Below are 18762 nucleotides of genomic sequence, written 5' to 3'. Positions count from 1 at the left end.
TTTATTTTTTTATTTTATTTATTTATTTTTTGTGGTACGTGGGCCTCTCACTGCTGTGGCCTCTCCCGTTGCGGAGCACAGGCTCCAGACGCTCAGGCTCAGTGGCCGTGGCTCAAGGGCCCAGCCGCTCCACGGCATGTGGGATCTTCCAGGACCAGGGCACGAACCCGTGTCCCCTGCATCGGCAGGCAGACTGTCAACCACTGCACCACCAGGGAAGCCCCCCCCTTTTATTTTTAAGTTGACATCTGAAATTTTTTGTCATGTCTTTAAGTTGTGGTGAACAATGCAATTTCCAGCACATTACAAATATTAACATTTTTAGAAGCAGTCTTGCCTCACTTTTTATTTATATCCAAAGGAATTTAAATATTGTAATGATTTTTTATTCAATATCATCCACTTTAAAACCACACTCTTCAGTCAGAATTTTATCATCGCTTTTTCTCCTTGAAGTTGTATTTGCCCCTTTCCCTAAAGCATTTTACTCTAAAGTAAAATGTATTTGTGCTGGACACCAGTGTGTTGGTGTCGATTCCCCTTCAGTGAAGATGTTCTTGCTCCTGCTGCAGGGCAAGCTCTCTGCAGGCAGCCTTCAGGAGTCAGCCCCTTGCTTACGATCAGCTACAGACAGCCACCTTGTTCAAGGTCATGCCCCTTCTTAGGATGCACATGTTCAATGACTGATCGATGTGGGAATATGAATACCTGGACATATTTGTCCAGCCCAGGACAATCCTGAAAGGCTATTCTGACTCCAGAGGTGCCCATTGGGTCAGCTGAGGCTGTCCTTGAGCTAGCATTGAGGGGCAGCTTCTCCCTCTGCCTACTCCAGCTTCCTTCTCCTCCCTGCTACAGATATTGATCCCAAGAGAACATTCCTTAATAACCATCTAGCATGCTAAATTCCATTTCAGTTTCTGTTACCTAGAATCTGGCTATATTTGCAAGTCTTTTATTAATCACTGCCAAACTTGCCTTGATTAAGAATGTGTGTGTGTGTGTGTGTGTGTGTGTGTGTGTGTGTGTGTGTAGTGCTTAAAAATATTTATTTCCCATGACAAGCTGTACATGTTAAGAAAATTCTTCAAGAGTAATTTACTATTATAATTAGTAGTAGTATCAATTGAGCCTAACAACATCATTACAAACTTTTATAAATAATACATACCTAAGCATAAAATTTTACTTGAAATACAACTTTTAGTGCTATGGGATGTTAAAACATTAGGTCATGGATCTACGGATGAATAAATTATTTCCAGAATGAGTCAGGACTCACTCTCAGTTTTATTTACATTTCTTGTTTTTAGACAAGTTCTGAGAAACCTCAGGATGGGGATGATAAAAAATGGAATTTCCCTATATTATTTAAACTCTTTCCAAGTTACAACTCCTAAATCTCACACTGATCTTTTGTCCAAGTTAATTCTAATGATACCAGCTGGAAACTCAGTTAGGCTCATATTTAATTTTGTTCAACTATAAACCATTTGACTTGCCAAATCTTTGTTACCCAGCTATTAGAATCTTTCACTATTGTCTCTTTGTTTGGAGCCCCAAAGATTTTTTTTTTACTGCTCAGAGATATTCTTCATCTTGTTTTAGGATGAATGAGTGATGTCTCTCATTCATAAAATAAGAGAAAAATAACTGTAAATAGGGAGGTGGAGACAGAGTACTAGCGGGACCTCACCACGGGCTAGTTCTCAATTCCATGAAAGAGTCCACTGAGAAATTGATGATGCAACTGATTTATTTAAAACGATCCTATGTCTGCCTTTGGAAAGTCTTCACATACCCTAGAGTTTGAAGTCCCTGTCCTACACGATTTCTGATATCCTATCATTTTATTTTGGTTATTATTTTCCTCTTTAACTACATCTCATAACATGTGCACAACAAATTTATAACATATTGACATAAGGTTGTTTCCAAGCTGACTTTAGGATTCATTCCACAAACTTGTTGAGGGCATATCATTCTAGGAATTAGGGATACAGCAAATCCCTGTCCTTGAAGAAACTTACATTCATGTGGAAAGCAGAGAGATAAGATAATAAACAATAAAATTAATAACTAAGTAAATTGTATATTATATTAAAAGGTGATGAGTTCTGTAGAAAAATTCAAAAAAAAAGTTTAAATACAGTAGGCAAACAGGGAATTTGTACTGTACTCAGTTGGGTGCAATTTTCAAAAAAGGGAGAAAGTCTATTGAGAAGGTGACATCTGAATCTTTGCTTCAGCAAAAGGATTAGTTTTAGCTATTACTTTTTCTCCTAAGACCAATGCAATATTAATGCACTGTTGATGTCTGATTTATAACTGTTAGTCTTCTCTGGAGCTCACTCTTATACTACTGTGAATACAAAGCCATTAACCAATTTGGTTTCAGTGAATTTTGTTTTAGTGTAAATGTTCTACTTGAAATTTATTCATATTTAATATCACCAACTTTGAGAAGACTACTTCTTTAAATGTCTGTAAATTGTGGCTATCTTTTAATAAATCTGCGCTCCTCACAAAGCAAATTATGATGGAGAAGGGATTGGAGAAGATATCAGTTTGAAAATGACAGTAAACTTTGAAAATGAAAACAAGTGTGGACAGATAGGCCCTCTCGGCACTTCGCAAATGCAAGTTGTCACTGCTAGTTAGAAAAAAATATTTATTTTCAGACAATGACCTTCTTGTAAAATTTACACTGTACCATTGTTCTATAACTGGGAATAAATACAATCTTGCACTGTTAGCCTACAATTTTCCATTTCTTTTAAGCTTCCATCTTCCTGCTCTTGTTAATAGAGACAGAATTGGGACGTGAGACCAGTGGTTCTCAAACCATGGATCTTGAACCAGCAGAATCAACAATATCTAGCAACTTGCTGGAAACAAACTCTCAGGCTTCACTCAAGACCTACTGAAACTCAGGTGATGGGAATCAGAATCTGTGTTTTATATGATTGTTTATAATTTCCTTTGCTGTGCAAAAGCTTTTAAGTTTCATTAGGTCTCATTTGTTTATTTTTGTCTTTATATTCATTTCTCTAGGATATGGGTGAAAAAGGATCTTGCTGTGATTTATGTCATAGAGTGTTCTGCCTACGTTAGGTGCAAGAGGGAGGGGATATGGGGATATATGTATACATATAGCTGATTCACTTTATTATACAGCAGAAACTAACACAACCTTGTAAAGCAATTATACTTCAATAAAGATGTTTAAAAAAAATAATGAATGAGGAAATTAATGAAGGCCCAAAGTGTGAAAACATAAAGAGAACACTGGACAATATCACAATTAAAGAATCCTTTTCAGTAAAAAGCAACATAAATAACATGAACAAATATAGGTGAAAATTTAGGAGAAGCTGTTTGCAATATCTAAACCAATAGGAGATGAATAACTAAAATATTTAAGAAACCTCTGAAGTTAATAAGAAAAAGGCCAGAAACTCAACAGGAAAAGAAGACTATAATTAATCATTTCACAGAGCAAAAACATAGCATAGCTAATAAATATATTTGGAGATGTACAATCTTATTTGTAATAAAAAAATGTGAATCAAAATAAATTAAAACAACAACAAAACAATTAGATGGGCAAAATTTAGAAAGTTACATAACTTCAGCCATTGATGAAAATGTGAGGAAAAAGGAACACTCATACAGTATTGGAGGGAGCAGTAAACTGCTACACTCTGGACAGTGTGAAATGAAGTATTCCCTACAAACCAGCAATCCCATACCTGGTTTAGTTTACACAGAGAGCCCATACATGAGCATATTCACTCCAACACTGTTTGTGGTAATTTAAATTTAGAGGCAAACCACGTGTTTGCCACTAAGAGAATGGATAAGTTACATGTGGTGTGCATGATAACATGGGATAACATGCAACAGTGAAAAGTAACAAACTACTCTGACATAAAGCAATAGATTAAAAAAAAGTTGATTGAAAAACAGTAAGAGACCAAGTAAGACCTAAGTTATAATATTATTTGCGTACATTTAAAATACACCAATCACAAAATTAAGGCCATATTTTTGTAAGAATACATACATTTCTAAAAGTATAAATACATTAGAGTCAGTGGCAGGGTGTAGTGGAGTGGAGAAGAGGAATGAGATTGAAAATAGGGAGAAATTAAATTAGGGATCTTACATGGACCCATGACGGTAATGTGCCTTACCTTGAGGAATAAGTCTAGGTGACCTCAGGACACCTGAGTTGTAAAATGTACTATCTCTTCATTCCCAATTTTTATATACCTTATTTCTATGTCATGTCAATTATGAGATAATTATAGTGATTATAAGCATTCTATTTATGTGCAAATATTTAGGGAGAATTTTTCCAATACTGTTCCCTTAACTATGATGTTAACTACTCATTTGAAATAAATTTCATACAACCAATAGAAAATATTCTATTCTAAGTTTGTGAGAGTTTTTCAATTATAAGATAATCAAATATTCAAAACATTAGAAAATAATAAAAATAGTGTGTTTTATAACTTTACTTATTAAAAAACATGGCATTGCCAAATATTAAATCATCCTTATGTTCTTGCAATAAATTTTAACTAATTGGTGAAGATAGAACTTTAAATGTCAATTCAATTCTAAATGTAAATTTTTCACTTAGGATGTTTCTGATGACAGTCAAGCCCTTATTTCCCTATTGAGTGATATTTCAATATGCCCAGTTGTCTATTAGCAACTTCTTGGAATATATCCTAGGCACCTCAAACTCAGTATGTCCAAAACTGAATCTACTTAATGTTAAATATTATGGTAGGAGACATAACATTTTAAAAGACATTAATAAATGATATTCAACTCTTTCAAATTTAACTTTCTTATAAAAAAACAAAGTACTATGCAAGAATCTGGTGATTTACTGTAAAATCTCAGATGATAGTTATACACACTGCTTTATCATTATTATTTTTTTGTTTTTGTTTTTGTTTTTTGCGGTACACGGGCCTCTCACTGTTGTGACCTTTCCCGTTGCAGAGCACAGGCTCCGAACGCGCAGGCTCAGTGGCCATGGCTCACGGGCCCAGCCGCTGCGCGGCATGTGGGATCTTCCCGGACCGGGGCACGAACCCGTGTCCCCTGCATCAGCAGGCAGACTCTCAACCACTGTGCCACAAGGGAAGCCCCGACAATGCTTTATTGAGTAAACCACGTAACATTGTCTAAAACGGACATTCGTACTCTTCACTTGAAAATGGCAACAGTTTCAAATTCTCATTCAAGTTCTTTGAAAATTAATCCAAGTTATACAGTGGTAGTAAGATATGTAGTATTTTCATACAATGGAAATTACTTGGCAATAAAAAGGAACAATCTATTGATAAATGCAAAACATGTGAATTTCACAGACCCTATGCTTAGTGAAAGAAAATAGACACAAATGATTACATGCTATCAATTCTATCTATATGAATTTCTAGTATAGGTAAAACTAATCAAAGGTGGCAAAAAAAAATCAGAAGAATGATTGCCCTTCTGAGAGTGTGTGGAGTTCATTGAGAAGGGGCTCAAAAGTACTTTCTGAAGTGATAGTAGTATTCTATATGTCGATGGGGTTTGCATTACACAGATGTATGCATTTGTCAAAAGTCAATAAATGTACATTTTGGATTTCTCCATCTCAGTGTAGTAAATTTTATCTTAAAAAACACTATGAACACAAAATAGTATGTATTCCTTTTTATTACTAAGAAATTCTATTTCTTAAATATTAAAAAAGGTGAATTTGGATTACATCAAAAACCTCCTTAATACCCCTTTAATTATTGCCTTTATGTATAAGGAAGTTCTATTTGTTATTTCTATTTTATTGCATGCATTTTTACCTCTGGCATTCCATGTGGAGAAAAGGCACTAAAAGGTGGAACAACATCTGAAACATTTTCATATCCTGGAGGAGGTGGTTCAAATAATGATGTGTTGAAAATCTAGAGAAACAAAATATAATAATCAGAGGCAAATCAGGTAAAGTTTCATTACTATAAACAAACAAGGAAATGTGTACTATCTCTTTCTGTCAGTAGATGGTTAATGAAGCCTTTGGTATTTTAAAGATACAGATCGAAGAGCCAGCACTGTGCTAGAGGCTATGAGGATTTCATGAGATGAATAAACTTAGCGACCCTTAGAGGATGTATAAGCACTAGCTTTTGATTTAGAAGGAAAACTTTAATTCCCAAATAAAAATAACAGCGTACAGTATTCTTAGTCACTTGTAAAAATGCTAAGGTAATTACTTGGGAGCAAATTAAATGTTAAATAAACTTTGAACCAAATATAACATAATCTTTCAAGTGTATCATTGTCATTGTTAAGTAGGAATCAATTTTTTTTAGGTTCCAAACCACTACCTCTAAAAGAGAGCTCCAAGCTACAGGAAGAAGAAACTGACAGAATTCCAAAGGGAAATAAAAATAATCCACCACTATAGTGAGATAATCTAACATTCTTTTCCCAGCAATTAATAAAGATTGCAGACAAAATAAGACTACATCAAGGATAAAGGCGATTTTAGCCAAACGATTAACAAACTTGAACTAATGAACAAATATAAGATCATTAAACTCAACAACTGAATACAATTTTTTCAAATAAACACAGAACATTTATAAAAATTGACCACATAATAGGCTATAAAGGAAGCCTCAACAATTGCCAAATGACTAGTGTCATACAAACCACATTATCTGATCACAATGTAGTTAAGTTAGAAAATCAGATCAAACCGATAGTGGAATAACTTTTAAATTTGGAATTTTAAACATACCCCTAAATAGCTCCAAGGCTCAAAGATGAAAACATAGAACTTAGAAAATATTAAGATATTAATGATAACTAAAACACTTCTCCAAACTTGTGAGATCTAGTTGAAGTGGCTCTTAGAAGGAAATTTATGGTTTTAAATACTCATATTAGAAAAGAAGAAAGGTTGAACATCAATAAATTAAGTACTCAACTGAAAATGTTACAAAGAACCGCAAAATAGACACCAGAAAGGTAAAAGAGGAAATTATATTAAGTAGGAACAGAATTAATGAAACATAAAACATATATACAAGAAATGATTGCCAAAGCTGAAGGTTTATTCTTTGAAAATACAGGTAAAATTGACATATCTCTGTCAATGTCAATAAGAAAAAAATATAAGGTAAGCACAAATAAATAATATTAAGGGTTGAAAAAAAGTCATATCTATAGATGTCACACCGATTCAAAAAGGTAATAAGAAAATACTAGGAAGAACTATGCCAATAATTGAAAACTTAGATGAAATGGAAAAATGCATTTTAAAAAATTTATTCAAACTGACATAAGGATGCATTTTTTAAAATCTAAATAGTCCTATAACAATTTAAAAAATTGAATCAGTACTTTAAAATCTCCCACAAAACAAAGTACCAAAACCAACTGGTTTTACTTTGAGTTTTTTTTTTTTTTTAATTTTTTATTTATTTATTTAATTTATTTTTGACTGTGTTGGGTCTTCGTTTCTGTGTGAGGGCTTTCTCTAGTTGCGGCAAGTGGGGGCCACTCCTCATCGCGGTACGTGGGCCTCTCACTATCGCGGCCTCTCTTGTTGCGGAGCACAGGCTCCAGACACGCAGGCTCAGTAATTGTGGCTCATGGGGCCAGCTGCTCCGCGGCATGTGGGATCTTCCCAGACCAGGGCTCGAACCCATGTCCCCTGCGTTGGCAGGCAGATTCTCAACCACTGCACCACCAGGGAAGCCCTACTTTGAGTTTTAAAGTAAAAGATTGTTTAAGTATAACACAACGTATTTCAGAGATTAAAAACTCAGCTCATTTTATAAGGCAAGTCTAATCTAGAAATTATGCCCCAATAAGCAAATTGCAGAAATACAGGCCAAACATGCTATGAATATAAACTGAATATATATAGATATGAGTTGAAAACTCTACTACTGACTAATATTACAAATTTCAAAAATGTAAGATTAGTCTAATATTAGAATATCATTTAATATAATTATCATTGTGAAAAAGAAAAATTATACACTCATCTCAAAAGACATCCAAAAAAAGAAAAAAGGTATTGATAAAATTCAACATAAATCCATGACAAAAAGTCTTAGTAAACTTGGAAAGGAAATGAATTAACGTAACCTGATATAAATATCAAAATTAAGGTGAAACATTAAAAATGTTCAAGTCAAGGACACTTGCTATCACCACTCATTTTTCATGTTAAACTATAAGTCCTGGTCCATGCAGTAATGCAAAGGGTTGTGGGAGATGGGGAGTGACTCTGAGCTGACATTATATTGTACTGACTACAGCACCAGTTACCTACTTTTGATGCTGATAGAACCTAAAATGAAACAAAATCAACTACTACTCTTCAAAAATTCCCATATCTTCCATCTTTCCTATAATTTTTCTGTGGTCCACATAGGGTACAACTGCAGCTGAATCACTGGGAAAGATTATAAGAAAAACTATACTAAAGTGCAATAAAAATCCATCTAGAGAAAAAGTCACCCCATCAGCAAGTCTTTCAGCCAAGGAAGTACTCAAGCTTGTCTCACTTGATTTGCCTTTACGGTAATCTTCAATTTTACAACACCACTGAGCAGGTGGATTTTACATCAAGTTTATGAGTTATTCTAACAACTAGGAAAAGTTTCTTAAGGTAATGGAAAAGAGTCTTTTGGGTGACTTTATCAAAGGTAGACAATACACCAGTGAGCACTGCTCACTATCCAAAATTCACTAATATAGCCTCAAATTATGTATTCTGAGTATAACTAAAATAATTTTGGTTTACAAATTTCTATTTACTTTTTGTGACATAAAAAAGGCAATATATATAGTTAAATCCATATGGCACATTATCCTTACGTAAACAAAGATACAATAATGCATATAGTATTAAAAATATTTCTTGCAAAATCTATAAAATGCTAATCATATTTGTTGCCTGTGGGAAGGGGAACACCTCTGTGTCGTGCAGGAAAGTAAAAGTTTGCAGTTTACCACATAGCTTGGCTATGAATAGTCACAATAATTAAACTGGGAGATGGGGACACAGTAAAAGAGCATTTGTAGTTGGGGTGAGAATACAGCTGAACTGTCACAAGGTCAAAAGATAATGCCTGAATCTGAAACACAAGCAATGCAAGCATGTCATTTAAAGAAACAGAAGTAAATACCAAAAGAATCAACTCAGTGTTGAACAGTGATTGCCTCAGGGAAGGGGGATATAGCGGGCTCCTTTGGAGAACTGTGTGATTCTTTATGTGCAGGTAAAACTTGAGTAAAAATAAAAATGATTTAATGATATAACTTCTAAAAAAGTTAATAAGCTTTTGGCAGCTAACACCATTCAGGAAAATCTCCAAAATGAAACGTCTACAAGATAGGTTTATATTAAGTGACAGGCTTTAGAAATTTCGTAAGTGCTTATAATAGCAAAAAGAAACAATGAAATGAAATAAAAGCAAAGGTACAGTCAAAATTGGAAGTGAAGAGGAAGGAAAAAAGAAGAGAATTGAAAGTTTGCTATTTTCCTCATTGCACACAATTGCCAAATTTGATAGATCAAATTTACTTTAAGTATGTGTATTTTTTTAACATTACCAATATTTTATTACATTATTAAATAATCTTCCTAAATATACATTTAAAGACCCCTTAATACTTAATTATATAGATATGCCCCTGCTTATTTAATAAAGGTTATGGGACCATAGGAAGTATATCAGTATTCCCCATACCTACCTTAAAAATAGTTTTAAAATTTTGAAATAGTTTGATAATATTTTTAAAAGTTAAACTGTATTAACTACTATAATTGAAAATAGTGAATATGAAAACTTTCAACTCATATTAGGAAATTTAGCATGGGATTACATCACTGACTGTAAAACAACATATTAATTATTAAGAAGAGGCTGATTCATTAGTCAATAAGGGGAGGTGATTAAAAATTTATATATACTTAAATCACATGACATTTTTAGTTGACTGATCAAACTGGACATATTTGAAGCTACATGCAATTTAGAAGGCCCAGCTAACCAAAGGACTGAAAGAAGCTATCCAGAGTAAAAGCGGCTACTTTAAAATGGTAGCTGTAAGGCAAATAGGGATGAATATTGAGTTATATTTGATGAGCTTTCATATTGAATATATATCGTGATAAGAAATACCTCAATTACTTGTATTATCTTCTTTCCCAAGTGCCCTAACTAGCAAAGAAGATTGTAAATTCTTTAGTGTAGATATAATTCTATAGTACTTCTCTCCAAATTCTCCTCCTTCCAAATGACCACACCCAACTTCTGGGCACAGAGCTGAACACATGATCATGTGAGATTTAATCATTAAGTCCCAATAAAAACCTGCTAGCTCAAACAGCACTTCTCTGAATTTTCTAGCATCTTCAAATCTATGCATGATCTTTTATAGTCCAAACCTTTCAAAAATGTATCAATTTAGTTGCTTAGAAGTTTACTAATATATCATATTTTATATTAGTGTACAATACTAAAACATAGAAAATAGCAAATGTCATCAAACATCAATTTTTCAGAATCTTTCCAACATCACATAAATTCAAACATCATAAGAAAGAGTTGGCACCAGTAATAAGATTATAAAAGGCATCATTCACAAGTGTCAATATTGATTTCTATCAGTATTTGGAGATGGTAGAGGGGATTCTTTCACATAAGGTATTTTGAAATACTAGACCGGTGGGGCTTATTTTTTCTTTCTTTCTTTTTACCTCATTTCCATCTTCATCAATTATTGAGATGTAGTTGGGATGAGTCTTATTTGGATAGGACAACAGGACATCATAATGGGCTAACTCAACAGAATCCAGGCCAAATTCTTTCCACTGAGATTGAATTTGCTTTGCAAGCTGAAAGTTCTGTTCTGTTCCAGCTAAATGTGGTATCCTTGTAAAATTACTGTTGAAAAAAAATTGAAAGTGGTTAGAAATTTTTAGTCAGACTTTTTCTTAAATCAACAACCAAATAAGGCTGATTTACATTAAAAAATATTTTGAGGTGTTATACATTACAAAAGCAAAGTGGGGGCTTCTCTGGTGGCATAGTGGTTGAGAGTCGGCCTGCCGATACAGGGAACACGGGTTTGTGCCCCGGTCCGGGAAGATCCCACAGGCTGTGGAGCGGCTGGGCGCTTGAGCTATGGCTGCTGAGCCTGCGTGTCCAGAGCCTGTGCTCTGCAATGGGAAAGGCCACAATGGTGAGAGTCCCACGTACCACAAAAAATAATAATAATAATAAATAATAAATAAAGGAGAAAAGGAATTATACATGTTGCTAAAAAAAAAAAAAAAAACCCTCCCCTGAAAGCCACCTGGGATTTCTGGTCTTTTGAACATAAGCTGTCTGTTCTCCCTATTTGACGCCCTACAGTAAATGCTGGACTCCTTCACCTCAACCTGGTGTCAGTAGACTGGCTTTGCTGCACAGCAGGCTAGCCCACCCAAGTTTGGTTAGGTAACATTATGAGTGAAATTCCTGGTAAAAGTTTTGTCATTACCCACCAAGATGCAATGGTGTTCCATGATCAGGTTTAGAACCCACTCATTTGGAGCAAAGTTAATCCTGAAAATGATGAGTAGGAGAAAAGATTTGTTTCCAAGGATAAATACATCAATTGGCTACAAAATCAGTGTATTACAGGTTTTGCCACTAACTTGTTGTGTAATCCTGGCCATGTCTTCAATTTCTCATCCATACATGGGGAGAATAGTGCTACCTCACTAATTCACAAAGATTTGAGGCTCAATTAGACAACTGCTAAGAAACAGAAGTTCGTTTTTTTTGTTTGTTTGTTTTCATCAATTGAGAAGTGTGTCACACTGTCTTGATTCTATTAGAATATCCAGTTGTTTTCTAATAAGAATAATTTACAAATTATCCAAAATGGCCAACAACATGTATTAACAAAACAAATAGGCTCATACATCTCTGTCTGGCTAGAAAAGTTTATATATGTTCCAAGTAGCATTATGTTATCTCAATTAATAAAGGGAGCTATTGTTATTACTGTTTTCATACATTGCATCTGATTTACAAATGTACAGTGCTTGGAGAAGTTAGATGACTTAAAGACAGCCAGTGAAAGATGGAACTGGTATTCAAATGTAGATCAGTGAAAGCTAAGACACTCTTCTGAAATAATCTTGTCTTTCACAACTGGGTGGAGAAGGAAATTCCCTCTAAAGACATGCAAAATAGTGAACAGATCTGAGAATTTAGCTAGATGTTACAAAACAAAAGGGAAAACATAGGACAACCTTGCACCCCTAGGGAGAATGAAAAGGCAGCCCCTACTTAACCCCACCCCCAGCCACTATTGAGAGTCAGGTGACTTAGAAGTAGTAGAGCATTTTTAGTAGTAAAGCAAAGGATTAGAAAGGGGAACAAGACAGAGGATCTGAGGCTTTAATGACCCCTAACCTAAGGGTCTAAATAGACTGAAAGCACTCTGATGGACAAATGGCTAATTGGAATTCTGGAGAGTCCAGGAGGCTTCTGGAGGTTCTGTGGTTCTTGGAGGGGTGAGTGGGGGGTTCTGTTAATCTCTTTCTTTTGTTTGTTAATGATGAAAACCCTTAAGTTCTAAACAGTTAGAGGAACTTGGTCAAGGCCACGGAGAGTAAGCAAGAAGCCTTTTGCCACTAACTTGTTGTGTAATCCTGGCCATGTCTTCAATTTCTCATCCATACATGGGGAGAATAGTGCTACCTCACTAATTCACAAAGATTTGAGGCTCAATTAGACAACTGCTAAGAAACAGAAGTTCGTTTTTTTTGTTTGTTTGTTTTCATCAATTGAGAAGTGTGTCACACTGTCTTGATTCTATTAGAATATCCAGTTGTTTTCTAATAAGAATAATTTACAAATTATCCAAAATGGCCAACAACATGTATTAACAAAACAAATAGGCTCATACATCTCTTTCTGGCTAGAAAAGTTTATATATGTTCCAAGTAGCATTATGTTATCTCAATTAATAAAGGGAGCTATTGGTATTACTGTTTTCATACATTGCATCTGATTTACAAATGTACAGTGCTTGGAGAAGTTAGATGACTTAAAGACAGCCAGTGAAAGATGGAACTGGTATTCAAATGTAGATCAGTGAAAGCTAAGACACTCTTCTGAAATAATCTTGTCTTTCACAACTGGGTGGAGAAGGAAATTCCCTCTAAAGACATGCAAAATAGTGAACAGATCTGAGAATTTAGCTAGATGTTACAAAACAAAAGGGAAAACATAGGACAACCTTGCACCCCTAGGGAGAATGAAAAGGCAGCCCCTACTTAACCCCACCCCCAGCCACTATTGAGAGTCAGGTGACTTAGAAGTAGTAGAGCATTTTTAGTAGTAAAGCAAAGGATTAGAAAGGGGAACAAGACAGAGGATCTGAGGCTTTAATGACCCCTAACCTAAGGGTCTAAATAGACTGAAAGCACTCTGATGGACAAATGGCTAATTGGAATTCTGGAGAGTCCAGGAGGCTTCTGGAGGTTCTGTGGTTCTTGGAGGGGTGAGTGGGGGGTTCTGTTAATCTCTTTCTTTTGTTTGTTAATGATGAAAACCCTTAAGTTCTAAACAGTTAGAGGAACTTGGTCAAGGCCACGGAGAGTAAGCAAGAAGCCGACGGCCCAGAAAGTGAGCTAGAGGCAGGCATTCATTTTATTTCCTTGCTAGTCATTCCATCTCACAGGTTAGAAAAGGAAAAATGAAGCAGAGGCAGCACCCCTGTCTAGGAGTGAAGATTATATCTCGCCAGACTTCCACTTTTATTATACCTATTATAAATATTATAGTGAAAGAAGTGCAAGAGACAGAAGGATTTCCACAAAATTTAAGCTTCTGGGTCTCTCACTTGAAATGGCCCTTCAAAAGACATGATAGGTACCCTAGCAAATTTTATTCATAGTTTTAATTCTATCGTAATTAAATAGACATATGTGTTTGTATGACTATGTGTAGGTACATCTATACATATATATATTTACTTGACTGTTTTTACATAAAATTATAACTTGTATTCACTAAGGAGTCCTTTAATCGTTATCAGGACTTCAAGTATGTCACTTTGAAAAAGCTAAGTATTCCAATCAATTATTCAATAAAAGTGTTCTATTTTTAGTTGCCTTGCAAATACTTTTTTTAATTTACTCATTTACCTCTTTTTCCCTACACCAGGGACAGCTATTTCAGGAAATAGGGAGCTGGTGTTTACACTAGGTCACATATATGCTCTCTAATTTCATGCTCATCAGAACAATATCACTATCCCCATTTTATAGAGTTGAAAATGATGGCTCAGGAAAGTTAAGTATTCACTCAAAGTTACTTTAGTATCAGTGGGCGAAGATGGAATTTAAACGTGTATGTCTGACTTCGAAGTCCAAAATTTATTCTTTTGACTAAAATATACTATCTTCCTCTGAAACAGGAGTCAGCAAACTATGTTTCACTGACCAAATCCAGCTCACTTCCTTTCTTTGTACAGCCCACAAGCTAAGAATGGTTATCACATTTTAAATAGGTGAAAATAATCAAGAGGAATAATATTTTGTGACATATCATTTATATGAAATTTCAATTTCAGTGCCTACAAATGAAGTTTTATTGAAACTGTCACACTTATTCAATTACGTATTTACTATCACTTTTTTGGTGATAGAGCTGAGTAGTTGGGACAGAGATCAGCTGGCCTACAAAAGCTGGACCTTTATAGAAAACGTCTGCTGACACCTGCTTTAAAACATCTATCATGATAAAGTTCAGCTGAAGGTACAATCCTCTCCAGATGAAACATGATACAAGATCTTCCGTAATAAAACCTTTCTAAAAAGTCAGTTTCTGTTTATGAAATATTGGATCAAAACTTCTAAGCAGAATAGTAAACTTTTAAGTATATGCTTACTACAAGAATGTCTTGATGTTCTCTGCTTTCAACTCATCCAAAAATGCTTTCTTCACATTATGCTGTGGAATGTTAGTAGCTTCACTGGAGGATTTTATAAACCATCCTGTAAAATACAAACAAATATAGGAATGAGATATGAGCTTATAGACAGGGCCTATCTTTCCTTATTATTGTATTTATCATATATAAAACATCAATGACCTCTGGTATTAACTGAGATTTTCTGAAGTTTCATTGCTCTTGCCTACTTCCATTTAGTCTCAGCGAATCTGTGCTGCTCCCTGGTTATCATGGAGAGTTGGGTTAAGTCTGCCAATCAGTACACAGGGGAAAACGCTCAAGAACTGCTATTAAGGATCTGTTCAGAGCACTGACAATGTCAGCCGGTTAGCTCCTAAATGTTCCTCTTTATTTACTCCCAAGGATGAAAGAATGAGAGAATAGGGCTCCCACGCAGCAGTGCCCTGAGTTCTACCTACTCCAGGCACAGGCACTAGATAAAGACCCCAAACAGGTTAGAGTCGTTTCTTGCAAAGCTCCTTGGACGACCTAGCAAATGCCCCCAGAGATCCGGCGCTCCTGCTAAAACGTACCGATTGCTCGCAGGGCCTCAGCAGTTGGAACTTTCTCAAGTTCAGTTTGAGTCTCTCCGTTCTACTCCTTACCCTGGGTGACTGTCCTACAGTAGCCCGTCCAGAACCCAGCTGTGCACCGCCCCCAGCAACTCCCACCTAACTCGCGGGTGCTCGTCCCCACTTTCCCCCACCCCCCGGGAGACCGGGAGACCAGCAGCTGGCCCCACGCGGCAGCTGGCCCGGGAATCTCGCGAACCGCTGAACAGCCGGGTAGGCTCGGGGTTGTGCGTGGCGAAGGCCCCCGTACCGAAGAGGAAGCCGAGGAAGAAGAGGCAGGCGGCCAGCACCAGGGCCCCAGCGCACAGCCAGCGCGGGCGGCGCCAGGCGACAAAGGTCGAGTCGGTTTCGCGCAGGGGATTCCACATCTCAGCGTGTGGCCGGCGGGGCCTCCGGGGACCGGTGCCTCTGCGGTGGTCACCCTGCTGCCTCGCGGGCGGCGGGACAAAGGCTTCCTCCTTCGAGGGCCGCTCTTAGCAGTTCTGCAGCCTAGAGTCCACTCGCACTCCCAGGGCACTCCCAGTTTCTCCGCCCCTGAAAGTGTTTCTAGTTTACTCTCAACCAATCCCGGAGAGCAAGAGGCAGCATCAGTCCCCAGAAGAAGAAAACCCGGCCCCTTCGGAGGGATGCTTAAAAAAAAGTTTACTTTGAAAATTTCTAGCCCTTATTTTAAAATAAAAGGAAAAGAAGGAAGAAAGGGAAGGAGGAAGCAAAGAACTAACTGTTCTCCTTTCTCCACTTCCAGACCACAATCCGATTCACAAAAAGAACACTAAGTACCCCGTAATTCAATAGAACGATCCTCTTTTGTCTGTCTAGGAAAATGCATGTTCCAGGCAAGTTGGTAGACTAAACTATTCCTGAAGAACTTTTTTCAGATCCGAAATCCTATTAAATACTCTTATAGCCCTAAAAGGAGTAAAATCAAGTAGAAAACGGTGCTGTCCAGTTCTGACACTGCTTTGGATATTCAGGGAGTGAATTTTGGTGTCAATGCCAGTTACCACTGTGCTCTTTTTCATAATGAAGATCATTGATACTTATCAATTATTAGGGAATTATTCCTCCCTTTACATAGCACAACCATTTTTAAAAAAATATTATTGGAATTTGCTGAAGGCAGAGAGTACATCTCTTTTTATATCAGAGCTGCCCTTGGCAGTCTCTTACATTGTGGGTATGAAATCAGTCTTTGTTGAGTTAACCTGAAGAGTCAATCACACATAAATCTACCCGTTATAAATTCTTAAAAAAATATAACAATGATATCTAAAGGAGGACAATAACGACATGCTTTATCAACGATGTTCTTATAAATCTGTAAGGGAGACTGCATGCATGGCCTCTAGCTAGGAGTGCTTTATGGAAGCATTGTATTTAAAAGAATCGTGAAGTACCAGCAGAGTTTGAACCAGGGGAGATGAGAGGAAACTTTGGGTCTGGGAGTCAGAAGGATAATCAAGGAATAGCAGATAGTTTGCTTTGGGAAAGGGAGCGAACAGGGAGAGAGTGAGGAGAGATGGGGCTATATCATAGAGAATGTTGGGTACTTTGATAAAGAACTTCTGAGCTGAGTGAAGAGATGTGGGAAAATTAAAATGTTAACAGTGAACCAAGACAACTACTAGATAACTTAGGACAGGAAAGGAAGGAGTTTCTTCAGCCCTTTCTAACAATAGCTTATATTTATTAAATGTCTCCTAATGTTCCTATTGTTAAATCTAACCAGGAATGGTGGAAGAATGATACTTACTGAGCACTTTCTAAATGAGCCACTTTATATACATCAACTCGTTTAATCGTCGGTACCCTTCGTGGTTGATACTATCACCCTTCCCGTTTTACATGTAGGAAAACTGAAATTTAATGAGATGAGATAAATCACTCAAAGTCACAAAGCTAAGACAAAATCCAAAGTGTGCCTTACTCTAAACCAGTGTACTGCTTCCCTTGAGCATGGACTGCATTTGCTAAGCTCTTTGCTTGTATTGGGGGGAACACTGGGCTTGGAGTCAGAAGACTTGGACTTAAGCATTGGATCTGGTGCTGTCTAAGCCTTGTACCCTGGAGAGTCACATATTCGGTTTACTTGAATGTATCTTCTCATTTGTAAAATATAGGACCATCTAATAACATTATTAAATACCATCTGTTAATAAAGATGTTCTGAAGGTCAGATGCGAGTACAATTGAGGGAAATTATATTTATTAAATATAAGAAGGGTTTTGAACAATGTTACAACTACCTAACAATTTAATTAATACCCATATGGTGAGCTGGGCTACATTTGAAGAAATCAGAGAACAAATGAACATCTGTCAAATCTTATTGAAAGGATTCGTTCTCTCCTCATGAAGCTTACAGTTTAGTGGGGAAAACATAGCTTTAAGAATAATTAATGACTGATTAATATTATGAGCACATTCTACATGGCAGGCACTTGGTATATGCTTTACAGAATTATTTCATTTAATTATCAGGATTTAGCCCAAAAGAATTTGAAATCTCTAACAGGTGGTTTTGCAAGCCACACTAGATTTTTCTTTTCTTTTCTTTTTCAAGCTGCTCTCTTTCTTTTTTTTTAATTTTTTATTTATTATTTTTGGCTGCATTGGGTCTTCGTTGCTGCACGCGTGCTTTCTCTAGTTGCGGCGAGGAGGGGCTACTCTTCCTTGCAGTGCGCAGGATTCTCACTGAGGCAAGCCACACTAGATTTTCCTGTTGCTACTATTTCCCTTTTACAGCTGAAGAAACTAAGCTTTAATGAAGTTCATTAACACCCACCCTCCCCCCAAAAAAACCTGACACATGTTTGCTTTGATAAGCATTAGATCACACTATACTTCCTTCTTCAACTATTGAGGAAAGATTGTAGATGACTCTTCATATAAGGACTTGTAGAAGAAGAAGAATGCCAAACCCAGTAAGATATGTTATTTTTCTTGATTGAAACCTTTATCATACTATATTGTAACTGTGTTTCCTTGTCCATGTTCCTGGATATTGTGAATTTTTTTTTTGAGATCAAGGACATTATTTGATACATATTAATACCCATAATTCCTGGCACAAGATAGCTAGGAATGGCTATTTGTTTCAATTAAGGAACAGGTGAATGACTGAACAGAAGAACAACTTTAA

At 36.3% G+C, this 18762-nt stretch overlaps 1 protein-coding gene across 1 annotated transcript in view; it reads right to left on the bottom strand.

Annotated features, from left to right (window-relative positions):
* The window catches only part of LOC112395089 (glutamate carboxypeptidase 2-like), a 30390-nt gene extending 14272 nt beyond the window's left edge, over nt 1-16118 (bottom strand). The window contains exons 1-4 of the mRNA XM_024738149.1: nt 15871-16118; nt 14986-15091; nt 10793-10979; nt 5871-5972 (exon numbers count right to left, since the gene is read on the bottom strand). Coding sequence (XP_024593917.1) covers nt 5871-5972; nt 10793-10979; nt 14986-15091; nt 15871-15988 — 513 coding nt within the window. The 5' untranslated portion in view covers nt 15989-16118. The remainder of the gene's footprint in view (nt 1-5870; nt 5973-10792; nt 10980-14985; nt 15092-15870) is intronic.
* Nucleotides 16119-18762: the final 2644 nt, after the last annotated feature.

The sequence above is a fragment of the Neophocaena asiaeorientalis genome, unplaced genomic scaffold (assembly GCF_003031525.2).
Source record: "Neophocaena asiaeorientalis asiaeorientalis breed wild unplaced genomic scaffold, Neophocaena_asiaeorientalis_V1.1 scaffold923, whole genome shotgun sequence".
In the NCBI taxonomy this organism is placed as follows: domain Eukaryota; kingdom Metazoa; phylum Chordata; class Mammalia; order Artiodactyla; family Phocoenidae; genus Neophocaena; species Neophocaena asiaeorientalis.
Note: the sequence above shows the minus strand (reverse complement) of the source record. Positions and strands in the feature narration are given on the sequence as shown.